Here is a 15496-nt window from a genome sequence, read left to right as displayed (position 1 = left end):
CTCGTACACCATTTGGTGCATGGTAAATGGTGCAGTTGCAGATGGTGTGATTTGCAGTTTGTTCCTCCTTGCCACATTCACAAAACGCGGATGAAGCCATTCCCAATTTGTGCATGTTGGAGCGGAATAGTCCGACGCCAGTGCGCAGGAGATTGAGCCGCACTCAGGCCTTCCTTGGAAAAAAAGCATTCCGGCTGGATAGGGGCAGGTGTCGGAGATGAAACTTTGGAGTCTTGAGGAGTTCTTCTTCCACTCCGAGCTCCATTGGTGGTCCGCCAAGATAGCCGCACTGATACATTGTTATGAAGCGGTTTTCATCAAGAGTTGTGCGGCCTGTACAAACAGCTGTCCCGATTTCAGTCGTCGGGCTTGCTCGCATATACAGAATAGTAGAAACTTGAGTGGAGCAAGTGGTTGAAGTTCATAGCGCGTCAAAAAAGAGACAGGATGGCTTCTTCGCGACGAAGTTCAGCTGGTTGAAGCAAAGAGACAACACTACTTTTGCTTGGCAATGAATATTTTATTGAAATCGCTTGTCCACAAAGCAAGTGTTCTTGTTTAAACAAATCAAACGTGTTGTCAAAGGAGCTTGGAGTGGCAGGAGCGTTGTTTGATTAATTAATTTTGTTGCTGCGATATTCTGAGATAAACATTAACAACATGTAGCGCTAGATGCTGGGTACGAAATGCGTTGTTTTGTAACGCAAGAGTCAACTTATCTAAAAAATATTATGAGTAAGACCAGCCACAGTACGCCTTGGTGCCAAAATGACCTCACGCAAAAAAGGTTGACGACCCCTGCACTCAGCAGAGATAACTGTCAGTGACAGGTAGGCCACAGTTTGTGAGAGAGGTGGCTTACCTTGTTTTGCGTAAACGTTAATGTGAGATTGGGACCACAAAACGAAATGTAATTTGAACCAATTACCAAGCCACTGGCCATTCACATAATAGCGGCCGAATAGCTTGGAGGTTTAGTTGAAATAAGTTTAGTGTCCCAATGGCAAATTAAAATAGCTCATAAAATACTTTTTACCCACGTAAAATAAGCCCACTTCCTGCAAGCATCGTAAAGATCGTGCAGGCTTTCCCACAACTCATCCTCGTTATCGTAACAACAAAGCATCTTGCTTGCTCATCAAATGAAACACAAAGAAGTTGTCATCTATAAATTTTATTTCAATTAAAGCTCCTCAATGTCTTTGAGTCTCGTTCAGGTCTGTTCAAAACAAAACTTGAAATATTTCGATTCTTTGAAAAAAATTATTGTTTTAGGCCTAATTTCGTTTGAAATTGAACTCGATGTACAAAGCGATATAATAAACTATTGTTCCATTTCATATTTGTTTCTGAAGACAAAATATTTCAATAAAAAACTTCAGTTTCTCCAACGAAAAAGATCGGAAAAACGTTTCACCGTTTGAATATTGAAAAACAAAATAAATTGTCAACCAACTTCAAATTGCAAATTAAAAAATGTTTCTAACATTGCAATTTCGCAAAGCAAAGAATCATTCTGTTCTTTGTTGAGAGTTGAAAAAAACTTTCTTCGCGAAGAACATTTATTTTTTTCTATTTTTTTCCAGGCCACGCACTGCTCACGTGATCATTCGGCTATAAAACGTGAGATACGGTATGCTGAGTTCCTTTGCACAGTGGACAAGTTAATTGGCCTGGGTTCGAATCTAGTGTTGGTCAAACTGGAAACATCAAAGTTCATCTTGCTGTGTTGTTTCGGTGGTCAGGATAAGTTAGAGTTAGAACAATAATGTATGAACCTCGTGTAAATGAGTTTGTACCATTTGATGTTAAACAAGGTGGTTTGTAAAACGCTGTAAAAATGGAGATCAATGAACCGCAGTCGAAATTATTATTCAAATCATGCGTTTGTGTTGGCTTGTTCAATATAAATTGATGTTGCTTGATTTGTCTTGTTTACTTTGATAAAGAAGAGAGTGATGTTTATGACTCACAATTGTGTTTTGTAGCTTCAACTACCTTACTAAGTTTGATTTGCTGACTAACAATTAACAAAACAATACGAAATGTCTTTCCAACAAAATCAAGAAGAAAACAGAACAACTTCAGCTGAAGAGACTGAACAACCATCGCCAGGAAATCCTGGTAAGTTCATTTTGAATACTTTGTCTGAGACTGCTCAAATATGGCATGACATCCTCTCATGTTTGCAAGAATTTTTATACTGTATAACATTTTATGGTTGGCTGCATGACCGAGTAGTGAAAACCCTCGTACGACAGTCCAAAGAGCGCCGGTTCGACACCGCTGAAGAGCACGTTGCTGTTTATTTGGTAAGACACTTAATGACGTGCCTGAAGATGGACACGAATATTGAATTCTTTGCTCATGGCATTGCTCAGTAATGACAAAATAAACTAACCTATAAGAATTAAATGCTAAAATATTCTGACATTTTTTTATCGTTGTTTTAGTGGTTTTGTTTCTAAATAAACATCGTAAGCATTAGACACCCCTAAAAAGGATAATTGAATTGTGACATCATAACTATAAATAACAATAAACTGTTTTGTTTCTCACAGAACAAGCTCCGAGCAACATAGCTGTTCTTCAACAGCAAGTAATTCAGCAGGACAACCGACAGCACCATGTCCATTATCATCAACATGTTGATCATCAGTCGATCCAGGTTGACCAGCGGCAAAACATAACCAACAATATACATCAACCAGAACAAAGCAATGTTTCATCTGGAGATCAGGAAGGTTTGTAAAGTGTTCATGTTAATATCAAAAATAAAATTTTCTAGTTTTAATATTTAAACTTTTATTCGCAGAAGTGAGCTTTAAAAATTTCCCCGTCTTTAATTGAAAATATTTTGCATTTTTTTTTGCTCAGCTTTTAACATTTTTGAGGAATTTGATAAAGCAAACCTCAAAATGTTTTTGCAATGGTAGATCTTTGATTGGTCAATTTTTCCAAAAAAAACATTCTCCTTGGGTCAATTGAATGTTGCATGTGTCAGTTGCATTGAATATAAGCTGCGTTACATATGGAGAGCCAAACAATTGAAGTTGCCCTTTCATAGAGTTTACACAAAATTGACCTAATTTTTCCATTATTTCTATATAATTTTAAAATCTGTAATTGGAAATTAGCAATATTTTGCACTAAACTAATGAGAATGTTAAATTATTTTGCGAAGCTAAATATTTGGATTTCTCTACAAGCTGATTGTTTGCAACAATCTAGCGACATTTTGAGTTGCCTTCATAACATACAGCAAAGTCAAAATGTACTTGGTCTATGTTGACATGTCATTGATTGCGTATGGTTGTTGACTTACGGTACGAGGTGTGATGTGAATCTTTCTCGATAAAATCAACTACAAGCCATAGCTGCGTTTCAACTACTACTGCCAATTTTGAAAGCTGCTAGGGACATAAATTTTAAAATATAAATAGTTCTTAGAAGTTCCGAGATAGGTGTTTGCTGATACACTTCCTCTATTAAAGCAACTACAAGGTAAAGCTGTATTTCAGCTAGTGTTGCCATATTTGAAAGTTGTTAGGATCATAAATTTCATGTGGAAAATGTTTGGAAGTTTTGAAGTGGGTATTTGGTGATACTTTGTTGAGTTAGAATCTTAGAAATACGCAACTAGTTTGAGAAATCTAAATTTATTTTAAGGAAAATCACCTCTTTAGCTCAGTGGCTACGAGCCCGAATCAAGACCAAGAAGCGCTGGTTCGGTTCTCGAGGTGTGCGCTTGAGTATCGCATTTCAGAACTGCTCTCCTTTCAGCGGCACGTAGTAGAGGGAATAATTCACAGAGCACACCATCATCATCTATAAAAACAAAGCTGTGTTTCAACTAGTGTTGCCAAAACTGAAAGTTGCTAAGAACATAAACTTCCATATAAAGAATGTTTAGAAATTCCAAAGTAAGCATTTTGAGTTACACTTTGTTGAGTTGGATTTGTAAGAATACGTAACTAATTAGAGAAATTTCGGCTTGGTTTAAGGGAATATCATTTGTAATTCTTTGGAAAAGCTGATTTTAACGTTCATTCAATGGAAAGTCAATTTTTACAAAATTCGAGTTTGATGTAGATGTGTCGAGGTTTGATAATCCAGCATCGAATTTACCAGAAGTTCACCCAGAGCTTCTATGGGTGGACTTCTACGAAGGAAGGTTTATTCCCAACGACGACCAGTATGATCCCAAAACCAGACAAATTAAATTTAAAGAATCCGATAAAAAAGTTTCGATTGATAAATTAATTTCACGTATTAAGTCACAAAGCTTCATGTCAATGGTCGGTTACCCTGGGGCGGGAAAGACAACGTTATCAAAGCGCCTGGCAAGGCGTCTATTCGAAACTAGACGAGACTTTCTGGTTTTGAGGATACCCTTCATGAGCATGAATGATTGCGATGATGAAAAATTAACTTTGAAGGAATTTTTACTTGGAGATGTAGATTTTGACTTGAATACAGAAGAAAAAGATTCTGTTTTCAATGGGATAAAAAGTCACATCCAAAATTGCTTTTTAATCTTTGACGGATTCGACCAGGTGAACTAGCATTTGATGGATAAAGTGGAAAGATCGAACTATGACACCTTACTCACCTGCCAGGAGCTTGTGTCGAATCTGTGTCGAAAACTTTTTTACGCAATTGCCACATTGTATTCACCTCACGACCACACGCCATGCTCAAAATTCCTGCAATCTGTTGCCCTAAGCAAACATGTTTTGTTGGAGACATTGTTTTTAACAGCATAATTGTTGTTTATGTTACAAGTGCAGATACAAACGATTTGTTTTATTAGCCTGATACATTTTTAAGTCTGTGACAATAAAACCCTATTTCCTGTGACGTATTTTGGCCAGTTGACTTGCGGAGGGGGGGGTCGGTGCGACACTATCACTTTCAGCTCGTGTAACTCAAAAACTACGCAAAATAGATCAATCAAATTTTCACATGATGCAGATAATTTATCTGACAACATAGCATCGAAAATCTTTTGCAATTTGTTCTACAGCGTAACTTGAAAAATCAAATAATTTGATGGTTGGTCATATTTTTTTATTTGACTTGAGAAATCGTTTCTTAATTACTTTATAATTGAGTGTGACGGGATAATTCCATTGTGTTGGATTTTAATCTCTTACGCGTGGACGTCGTCCACGCTTCAATGAAATCGTAATTAGCGTCTGACTTGCGTTTGCTTGTTGTTTTGCCCGAGGCATTGCAAAAATCTTTCGCTTTGTCTCAACATTTGCAGAGAATGAGACAAAATCACGGCAAAATAAACTGTTTCAAGTCATTTTTGAGCCATATGTTATAGTCTACACATTTTCAAATGTACTGTCATCGCTTGATATTAAAACTAAATCAAGCAATGAGCTTTAGTAAACATTTTATTTGTAACAATTGTGTTCAGTTCAGTTTTCTTTTCACACTCATACTGTCCAATTTGGTTATACATGATCAAGAAACACTTTGCAGTTTACAGCACATCCCAGGGAGCTATTTATTTGTTTTTAACATTGTTTCAACGTCTAGAGACGTTGAATTGATGTAAAAGTATCTGATTTGCTTTCTAGCTAGCGGTTGATACAGAAAAGTAAGGTAGCCTATTGGTGTCACATGGTGTTTGAACCACAACCTATCCAAAGGCAGTTACTTGCTTCGATAGGAGCTCGTTCCAACTTGGACCTTCATGCACTTCAAAAACAAAAAGTGTCTAGAACTCCTGACTGATAAACTATGTCACGATGCATTACAAAACTGATTTGTTTCCATACCTACCAACAATGATCACTTTGAATGAAATAATTTTGCAACAATTTTGATAAAGTGAAGTGATAATAATCGTTTAGTCAAATCGTATTGGTAGGCTATAGAAAAGGTCGTTTGTACATTGCTAAAGGGAACTCCCGTTCTGCGTGACAAACTCAAAGTCGTGGCATAACGATAGGAAAAATAAATACATTTAGCAAGATATCAAATCTTGCAAAAAAAATCTTTTTTAGGCTGATTGTTATTATCATACAAAAAAATCACTAAAATTTTGACTTTTTTCTTCGGCAAAATTGAAGGTTTTTGATATTTTGAAAATGCACGTTTATGTCTAAGCGATTGAAACGGCTTTTTTATGTTGTCAACTAGATTTGCAAGATAAGGTTTTCTACATGTTTTTCTAATTTGTTGGACATGCATTTTGTGTCAAGCTATTTCTTACGCATTAGAAGATTTCTTTCTCTTCAAATTTTGAAATAACTTTTTAGATGCAGTTTACGGTTGACGGCATTACTGCAAAAGCCATCTTTTGTAATTGATACATAACCAAAAACAAAAGGCGCATCAACTACTGCTGGCTGATAGACCACGTAACAATACATCATAATGATGTTTTTCCGAACCAAAGACCCAGAAAACCAATTTTGTTGTATATTAGTTCAGACGTTGAACCAGTGACAAAAAGTGATTTGCTGATTTGAAACAAAGTGATTGCTGTTCCCTATGTGCAAACCTTTTGATAAAAGTAATCAAGTTTTGGCCACAGCTTTCTGGTCCACTGAGGCTACTCTGGTCAATCGACTCACGTTGCAAATAACTTATCGACATTATTGGGTAGGCTCACACTGAAGTTGTTTTGTGTAAAGTCTTGCTTGTGAAAAAGTCGAAGTAAAAACACAAAAATGAAGTAAGTTATATTTACAAAGTATTATATTCTTGAATCAACCACAGTTTTAAAAAAAAATAGTTTGAACAGGTTTCATGTAATAGAAACTACAATTGATATCATCGCGAAGGATCAAATAGCTGTGAAAATCACTTCGAGCAATTGTTTGTTATGATTTTCATTTTTCATCATGCAAACCAAGGTGAACCTCAATATCATATTTTTATGCCAAACGATAAAAATCGTTTTTATTTTTTTTTAGTTACTTTTAGGAGACAAGGAAAACAATCCGTATAAAAAATAATTCAATTCAACATATTTCCCTTATTTTGTCAGATATGTATTTCGTGCAACAATTTTTTAGAAAAATTGCTGAGTATGGTATCGCGTTTTAGATGCAGTCAGAGAATGCAACTTCGCGGTTGATGGCGTTATTACAAAAGCCAATCTTTTGTCACGGAAATGTATTCGAAAACAAAAAGGCTCAAAAGCGGCTGACTGATAGGTTACGTTGCGATACGTTACAAAAACAAGGCATTGATTTCAGATTCTTTCAACCAAGCAAACAACTTTGCTCCAAATGACATAAACATCCAAATTTATTGGGAAAATGATATATGCCTACACCTTTTTGAGGTAAGCTTTTGTGAAAATAAGCTTTTGAGGTTCAACATTTGAAAACAAAGTTTGAAATTATTGAGTTGGTCCTAATAGTGTTTCTGCTGAGATATATCAAAACTTTTCAATCCTCGTAGAGAAAAAATAATTTTGTAATCTCTCACGCAACTGCAAAATTACCATTTAGGTAAAGATTCATTGCTGACAATACAGTATGTGCAATGTTTGTCAAAGCACAACAATTTCGCTGCGCGTGTTTTTCCACAAAAGCAGAGCAGTTTAGATAGACGATGTCAAGTTCTTTTCAGTATCCTTCAATCTTTCGTTTTTATAAAAACGTTTTAACAACATCCATAAATATTTATGTGAATATAAGTGTACAGGTACATGCAGAAGTTTATTGGCGGGTCAAAAACTCACTCCTTGTTGCTTTCCGACAAGAAATCAACAAAAAACTTCCCACATCAGTTTGTTTGTTTTGTGAGATAGACTGAGTTTTGTCAAGAAATTTTCGTACGGCTTCTTGTTATAAGTTAGAAACAAAATGTATTGGCCATAGAAAACTATGTAAAATTACATCTTTTTCAGCATGGCTTATCGTATACTTACTCTCTGATATAATTTCAAAGAAACCCAGATGTAATTAAAAGATTAATCAAAGCAACTCAAAACTCGAGTTTGCAAACAAAAGGCGGAATCATTACGGTCGAATGCTTTACAACAAAGCCAACTCACGAGATATCTGCGTCGCAGTTCCACGCACGACGGCGCTCAGTAATCCTATTAATCCGTATAATTAGAAAACAAAAGGACTAGCTAGTAGCAGGCTAAAATATCCGAGTATGTTATGAAAATCATGTCATATCTCTAAAACTATAGACAATAGCAATGCCATTTCAAGCGGAATAAATACTTGAATAATTTTTAGGAAAAGTCAAAAAATTTCAAAGATGTGGATTGCGTAGTTCTTTAGTGATATTGCTTTGAAAAGCGCCAAGTCCCACCCGACCCCCCCCCCCCCACAGGACAAAGGGTTAACTTCTGAAAATATGAAAACATTATCTGTTGCTTTGATAAATGATGAACAAAAATCAAGTAAAATTTTTGACAAGCTAACTGTAGAAACTCCTCATCTAAAATCCTTGTGTCACAATCTTTTGAAGCTACAATTATACTTGAGCTTCTCTTGGTTTATCAGATGAAACTGTAAACATTTCGTCAATGACAACAATATTTCATCGTGTGCTGGAAAACCTCAAATCATCAGGTCACGCCGTTTCTCTTTCGAATCAAATCGTTATTAGTTTATCAAAACTAGCATTTCATGCTACTAAGAATAAAACAGTATTAATCACAATTGAAGATTTTCAAGAAGAACACCTAAAAAGCAAACAAGTCCAAGCACTTGTTGTGACATTATTTGGTTCAAATCGAAGGTGTGTGGTCTTTTGGAAAGTAACCGACGATTGTATTTTTCACACCAAACTTTTCAAGAGTTTTTTAGCACTTTATATATGGTCGATCAAATGCCGTTAGAAAATTTCACATTTGTTCAAACCAATCTACTGGTCAATCACTGGTCAGTCGTAGTTCAGTTTTTATCTGGACTGCTGTTGGATCCATGGATGAATGAAGGTAATTATGTTTTATAAACAATGCTTTGTTATCCAACTAAAATCGTGATTGTCCAAAATTGAACAATATGTTTTTCATTAAAGCAGGGATTCTTAACCATTGTTATACGTACCACTAGGAAGTTGGTTGGCAATTATTTTTGTGTTTCAATATTCAAAGGTCAGCGAAACGTTGGAGAAACTGAAGCATTTTATTGAAATGTTTTGTCTTTAGAATCAATAATGAAATGGAACAATAGATTATTGCATCGCTTTGTGTATCGAGTTTAATTTGAAACGAAATTAAAAGAGCAAATTTTTTCAAAGGCAATATTCCAACTTTTGTTTTAAACAGCGAAATCAAAGACATTGAGGAGCTTTAAACAAAACATACTTTTTAGATGACAACTTGTTTGTGTTTCATTCGATGAGCAAGCAACATGCCTTTGTTTTGTTGCTGTGAGGGCGAGTTATGTGAACGCATGTAGGCTATAATATCTCGCAGTGGGAGGATTAGTTTTATTTCAACAAAACCTCTACCAAGCTATTCGGCCGCTGTTATGTGAATGGCTACAGGTTTGGTAATTGGTTCAAGTTCTATGGTTCCAATGTCAGTTCAACTCCTACGCAAGATAATGCGCCGGGTGCTGAACAAACAATAACCTCCCTTGTCTTGCAGTGCAATATCTCGGCTACATGGTGATAATGTTTATCTTAGAATAATGCAACAACATAAATATTCGATAACGCTTCTGCCACTCTAAGGTACTTTGACAACACGTTCGACTTCTTTAAACGAGGGAAATCAATGACTTTACATCTCACATCCTGCCTTCAAGAAATATTAGTAAGCACGATGCTTATGACTTGCAAGATAAATTACTAGACATCGTGGTACAATCTTGACGGAGATTCGAATCACACTCAAATCAAGGTTGCCACAATTTTCTTCAAAACGAATGTTCGATTGTCACTTCAGACAACATGGATGTGCACCACTGACAAAAAAAGGTGAAAATAGAGATAGGGAGTCTAACGAGTCTTCCATTTTCGTTCGGTCGGGTCTTAATCGGTCTTAATTCGTCATACTTGTATATCATTACCTTCCGAGGGCGGCACATATTATTGTGGCGGGCCGCCAGTTGGTGACCTCTGGTTTAGTACATTCGAACAAGCACTCGGTATTCACAAAACAATAGCAACCGACAATAGATGCTGCAACGAAATAAGTCATTTAAGCAGTGAAAAGGTTCAAGGATTTGTACTTCAAGTTACAAGTCACCTGCCTACATGAAAAATACTGTCTATAAAAACTTCAATGAATTCAAGACCTAACTCGCGTTTGCAATAATGTCAAACAATGTAGCAAAATATTTTACCGTTTCTTAATATTTAAAGCAGCCAAATTTTTGTGGACCTATACCTTCATCTTTATGAATAATTCGGTACTGGTTGTAACCCACGCTAGATAACGCGTCCTTCAAACAAACTCTTTGTTCACGATAAAACTAGAATGCGCAACATAGCTAGGCCTACTAACAAACAATGCAGGGCTAACCCAAGCTAAATACGGCGTCTTTCAAACTCTTTGTTCACGATTAACGAACAATGAATGAGTCACCCAAGCTAGATACCGCGTCTTTGAAACTGTTTGTTCAATATAAAAGTAATATGTGCAACGGTTATAGGCAAATTGTTTGTAAACAGTTGTTTGTAAAACAATTCTTCGTAAACAGTTGCTGGTGAAATGAAATTCGTAAAACAATTCTTCGTAAAGCATTTCTTCGTATACATCAAATCTCAATTGCATGCACGAAGAAATGCTTTGGGAAGAATTGTTTTACAAAGAATTACTTTTACGAAGAATCGTTTACGAAGAATTGTTTACGAAGAATTGTTTTACGAAGAACTGTTTACGAAGAAAACGTCGGGCGCCATGTGCAACATAGCTAGGCCTACTAACGAACAATGCAGGAATCACCAAAGCTAGATACAGCGCCTTTCAATTGTTTGTTCACGATAAAAGTAGAATGTGCAACACAGCTAGACCTACTAACGAACAATGCAAGTAAGCTAGATAACAGCTTCCTTCAAATTGTTTGTTCACAATAAAAGTTGTATGCGCAACAAAGCTACCAACGAACAATGCAAGGGTCACCACCCAAGCTAGATATGGCGTCTTTCAAACAAACTCTTTGTTCAGGATAAACGAACAATGAACAATGAACCCAAGAACGGCATCTTTCAAACTACTTTCTCACGATAAAACTGGTTCTCATAAATTGCCAACCTGGTATCGGATCAGTGGTGCCGAAGTAGGGGGAGATGGGGGGATACGTCTCCCTCAATATTTTGGCAGCATCCCCCCCAATAATTTAAAAAAATATATTTGCTATAAAATTGTACTTCGATTGAGTTGTTTGCAAGCATCTCGAATTGCTGTTGTTTTTCTTTTATTGATCAGTGATCACAGTTCTAAATTATCTTGGATTTGACGCTAGACAATGAAGGACCTTCATCGCTTCATTGAAGGTATTAAGGACGAGTTGAAGGCTTGGGACTCGGTTGAGTGAAGGCTCGATGGCAACTACTGCAAAAGCTCAATTGCATTATAAAATACTTTACAATCAGTTCATGGACAGAGTCTCTGAACTGACCAAACGGTTTGAAAGTAGCCTGAATTCTGATTCGGCAAAGTATAAAGAATTTTCTCGAATTTTCAAGACCGACTTAGTTCCTGAAATGATCAAAAATTATCCAGAGCTGAATAGACAATGGATGAGTTATCAAATTGATTCATTCAAAAAGGCAACAGGAGCAAAATCTCTGTACGATGCTAAAAGAGTTAGCCTACCAGACATTGTCCGAGTTGGAAAAACCTCTCTATTCTCAAATACTCCAGCTGATTAAGATCCTCTTAGTTTCCTCGGTAAGCTCTGCTGCTTGAGTGAGGTCGTTTTCCAATCTTCGTAAATTGAAAACCTGGCTGAGAAATACTTTGGGACAGGAAAAGGTTGAATGCTAGCATTGTTTGCAACATTCACCAAAATATTGTTAATGACATCAGAATAAATGACATTGCTAATGAGTTTTCAATGCTCACTACCGTAAGACGCAATACGTTCGGTTGTAACAAGTTCTTGTGATGTGTTTGAAAGTTATTATTTTTGTCATAAATTTGTAGATGATCTTCTGTAGCTTCGATTGTTTTCAGTCTCGTGACTAGTGACTTTGTCCTATAGTGCACTAAGTGTAGTGATTCTAGCAGGCCCGCAACCAGCAAATGTTTTCTGGAGGGAGGCATTTAATTTTTATCAAGAAACAAACATTAAAATGATGCATTGTGACATTTTTATGTTAATGTCCACGCCCATTGATAGAGTGTGTGGCACTACCATGTTACGGTTCAGTGGTCATAACTTATGTCAATCACGTTTTTGTTTAGTACAGCATTAAAGGAAACTAGCCTTTGTAACCTTTTCTCATTTAGCTATGACTACCTAAGGAAGAAAATTACGATAATACAGTAATGTGTTCAGTCGATTACAAATAAAATACAACATCTGTAGGCTACAAACTGCATTGGCACAACTGGAGTCATAAATTAATCAATAACATATATTTACATCAACATAAACAAACAGATACATATGAATAAACTCAACTCGGTAATTACAAATTACAATCCTGAAACATTTTGTTGGCTCAACAAGTTTTTATGTTTGTAGGCCCAAAGAAGTTGACTTTGCAAATGCAAAATGACATTTTAATTTAGAGCATAATGTCTAACTTTCTACTTGATTTGGCAAGTTCGTTTAACACCAATTCCGCGCTTGGAATTTGAGTACGATGGATTTGCATGAGAGCTAGACCAGAAAGCCTGTCCTGCACCATAGTGCTTCTAAGGTAACTTTTCAAGCGTCGTAGACAGCTAAATGTTCTTTCTGCAGAAGCAGTTGTGACTGGAAGTGTAGCCAAAATTATCAAGAGTTTGTAAATGTTTGGATAAAACTCTTTTTGGGATTCTATTGCTGACACCGCATCGCACTTGCTGGCCTTTCACTTTCAAGAATTCGTTCCCACTTAATTTTCCACCTGGCAAGCTCATCTATCATGGCTTCGCAGTCAATGTCTTCTTTGTAAAGTTGTACAGTATTGTCAATGTCACTATACCTCGTTGAAGCGACATTTCTAGGCACAATGAGTTGAATTTGGGCAGCTGTTAAAATGCTCATGAAATCTTCCTTGCAATTCTTGTAGAAGGCCATCTACATATGGTATGTATAGAGATTGACGATAGAAATCTTCCGGATCATTTGTCTCGTAGTTTGCTCTCATTGATTGGCGACCAGCTTTCCTAGGTATTGTTATTGCATCTAGAGACAGCTCTTGAGCCTTAGAATATATTGTTTTGAAATCAGCAACTGCATTTTCTCTGCAATCAAATACAACTGCTTGAACTCCGCTAATTTCCTTTGCACACACTGTGTGAGGTTCATATTTGGAGATTGAAGAATTTTAGAAATCGGCAAAAGTAATCTTGAAAATCTGGCGCACACACAAAGAGATACAACAAATTTTGGAGAGAGCATAGCACATAAATATTGCGATGCCTTGGCAGCAGCAGTTGTATCTGACCACTCTGTCATTCCTTCAAGTGTGTCAAGCACGACAGGAAACATTTCCACAAATTTTGTGACATTCTTGTGACGATCCACCCACCTAGTTTCAGAAAGGCGTGTGAGTAACTTACTCCTACATGCACCCGAAATGGATTCACTGCTCTGTTGCAATGCTGTCATGCGCTTTGCTGAACCTCTAACAAATGTGGTGGTGTCCTTAATTGTGCTCACGCAATTAGCTATGGCAGCTACACTGGAAGCCTTACAAACAACCAGATTCAATACGTGTGAAGCACAGTGCATATACACAGCAGTAGGGTATTGTCTTTTTACATGTGCCTGCACACCATTAACGTACCCTTTCATCGATGCGCATCCGTCGTAGCCTTGACTTCGCATCTTTTCGAGATTTAGTCTATAGGAAGACAAAACCTCTAGCAATTTTTTAGCAATTCCTTCACCAGTAGTTGCGTGGAGTTCCTCAAATCCCACAAAAACCTCATGAATAGCTTTGTTTTTTACAAAACGCAAAACAATGCTCATTTGTTCTTTGTCAGATATATCCGTTGTGCCATCGCACAAAACACTAAAAAATCCTGCTGCGTTGGCATCTTTCACACACACATTTCTCATCAACTTTCCTGTAACCGAAATAATTTCATTTTGAATTTTCCAGCTCATGAAATGAGAGTTTTTGGAACATCTTTCCAGGTGCCTTTTTAAATTAGCATCACCAGCTTGCAATCTTAGCCTCAGGCATGCACGAAAATTCCCATCATTAGCTATAATGGTTCATGGACTTCTAAATAGTAGCATCTGGACTGGAAACGCAGTGACCAACAAAAGGCCAAACAGTTGGTACAACAGTTGGCCAACAGTGGGCCAACAGGGTTAGTTACTTGGCTGTTGGCCCACTGTTGGCCAACTGTTGTACCAACTGTTTGGCCTTTTGTTGGTCACTGCGTTTCTAGTCCAGATGCTACTATTTAGAAGTCCATGAATGGTTCTTCCAAAGAAAGGACACCAGACTCTTTATCCCCGCTAAGAGCAATACCCTGTTTCCCGCAGTGGTGAACAGTTTCAATCAGTGGAATTAATCGTTGGCGGTTATCCTCTATTTGCTTTCTCCAACCAACGTTCAGCTGGGTCACAACGTCTTTTGACCTGCCTTCAAAAATGGCCATGAAGTCTTCTGCCTGGCTTATGGCGTTTTTGTGGTAGTATTTCTCAGCATGTCCTGCGCATACTTGCTTCACATCTTTGAATTTATTTAACGGTTTTGTAACCAAGACCCCAGGAGTAACATGCTTTCCTTTACCCGTACCTCGATCTGCAGAGAAAATTACGCAGTATTTACAAAAAGCACCTTGAAGTTTTTCGCTCCAGCTCAGCCACGGACTGTACAAGTCAAGGTAGTCTTTTCTAAAACGCCTCTTCGCCTTACCCTCCATAACCGCAGGAAATGCGTGATTTTTTCAGGTTCCCAGCAGCAAATTACAAGGTTGTATTTCTGAGTATCACTAAGTTTTAACCCCAAGAAAGCAGCCTATGTCCCACTGTGAAATCTCTGCACCTAGAGTGCTTTCAGGCTGATCTGTTGGTGGTTCCTCGATATTTTCCCGTCCATTCTCATTTAAATCAATCTGTTCTGAGTTATCGGTTTTTCTTCGTTTTGGAAAAAAACCAATAAAGAATTCTGTTTATTTGCCATGCCGCTTGTTACTGTAACAGTTTAACTTCAAAATACGCTTCAGCCTTCGATCTGCTCAATCATAGAGCAAGGCAATTTTTGTGAAATTGTGATACAAATGTTTTTATGTGACGTAACAGAGATATAATGAGAATCACAGCTGGTCAAACACACCAGTGCTGTGCCCTGTGATTCATAACTGCTTAATAATTTAAAATCAGATTTACAAATGCCTAAGCCCAACTGAGTAGCTTATTCACCACGCTATCGCAGCTGCTTT

General features: G+C 37.1%; 2 protein-coding genes across 5 annotated transcripts in view; one reads left to right on the top strand and one right to left on the bottom strand.

The window, feature by feature from the left end:
• Positions 1-15496, bottom strand: part of LOC145784470 (protein NLRC5-like) — a 562247-nt gene that overhangs the window by 156160 nt on the left and 390591 nt on the right. The gene's annotated exons all lie outside the window — the stretch shown is intronic.
• Positions 1629-15496, top strand: part of LOC145784531 (uncharacterized) — a 62690-nt gene continuing 48822 nt past the window's right edge. Inside the window, exons 1-2 of the mRNA XM_082596372.1 lie at positions 1629-2124; positions 2562-2744. Of these exons, the coding sequence (XP_082452498.1) occupies positions 2046-2124; positions 2562-2744 (262 nt within the window). The 5' untranslated portion in view covers positions 1629-2045. The remainder of the gene's footprint in view (positions 2125-2561; positions 2745-15496) is intronic.

The sequence above is a fragment of the Aplidium turbinatum genome, chromosome 1, assembly GCF_918807975.1.
Source record: "Aplidium turbinatum chromosome 1, kaAplTurb1.1, whole genome shotgun sequence".
Classification (NCBI taxonomy): domain Eukaryota; kingdom Metazoa; phylum Chordata; class Ascidiacea; order Aplousobranchia; family Polyclinidae; genus Aplidium; species Aplidium turbinatum.
This window is presented reverse-complemented; position numbering and strand designations above follow the sequence as displayed.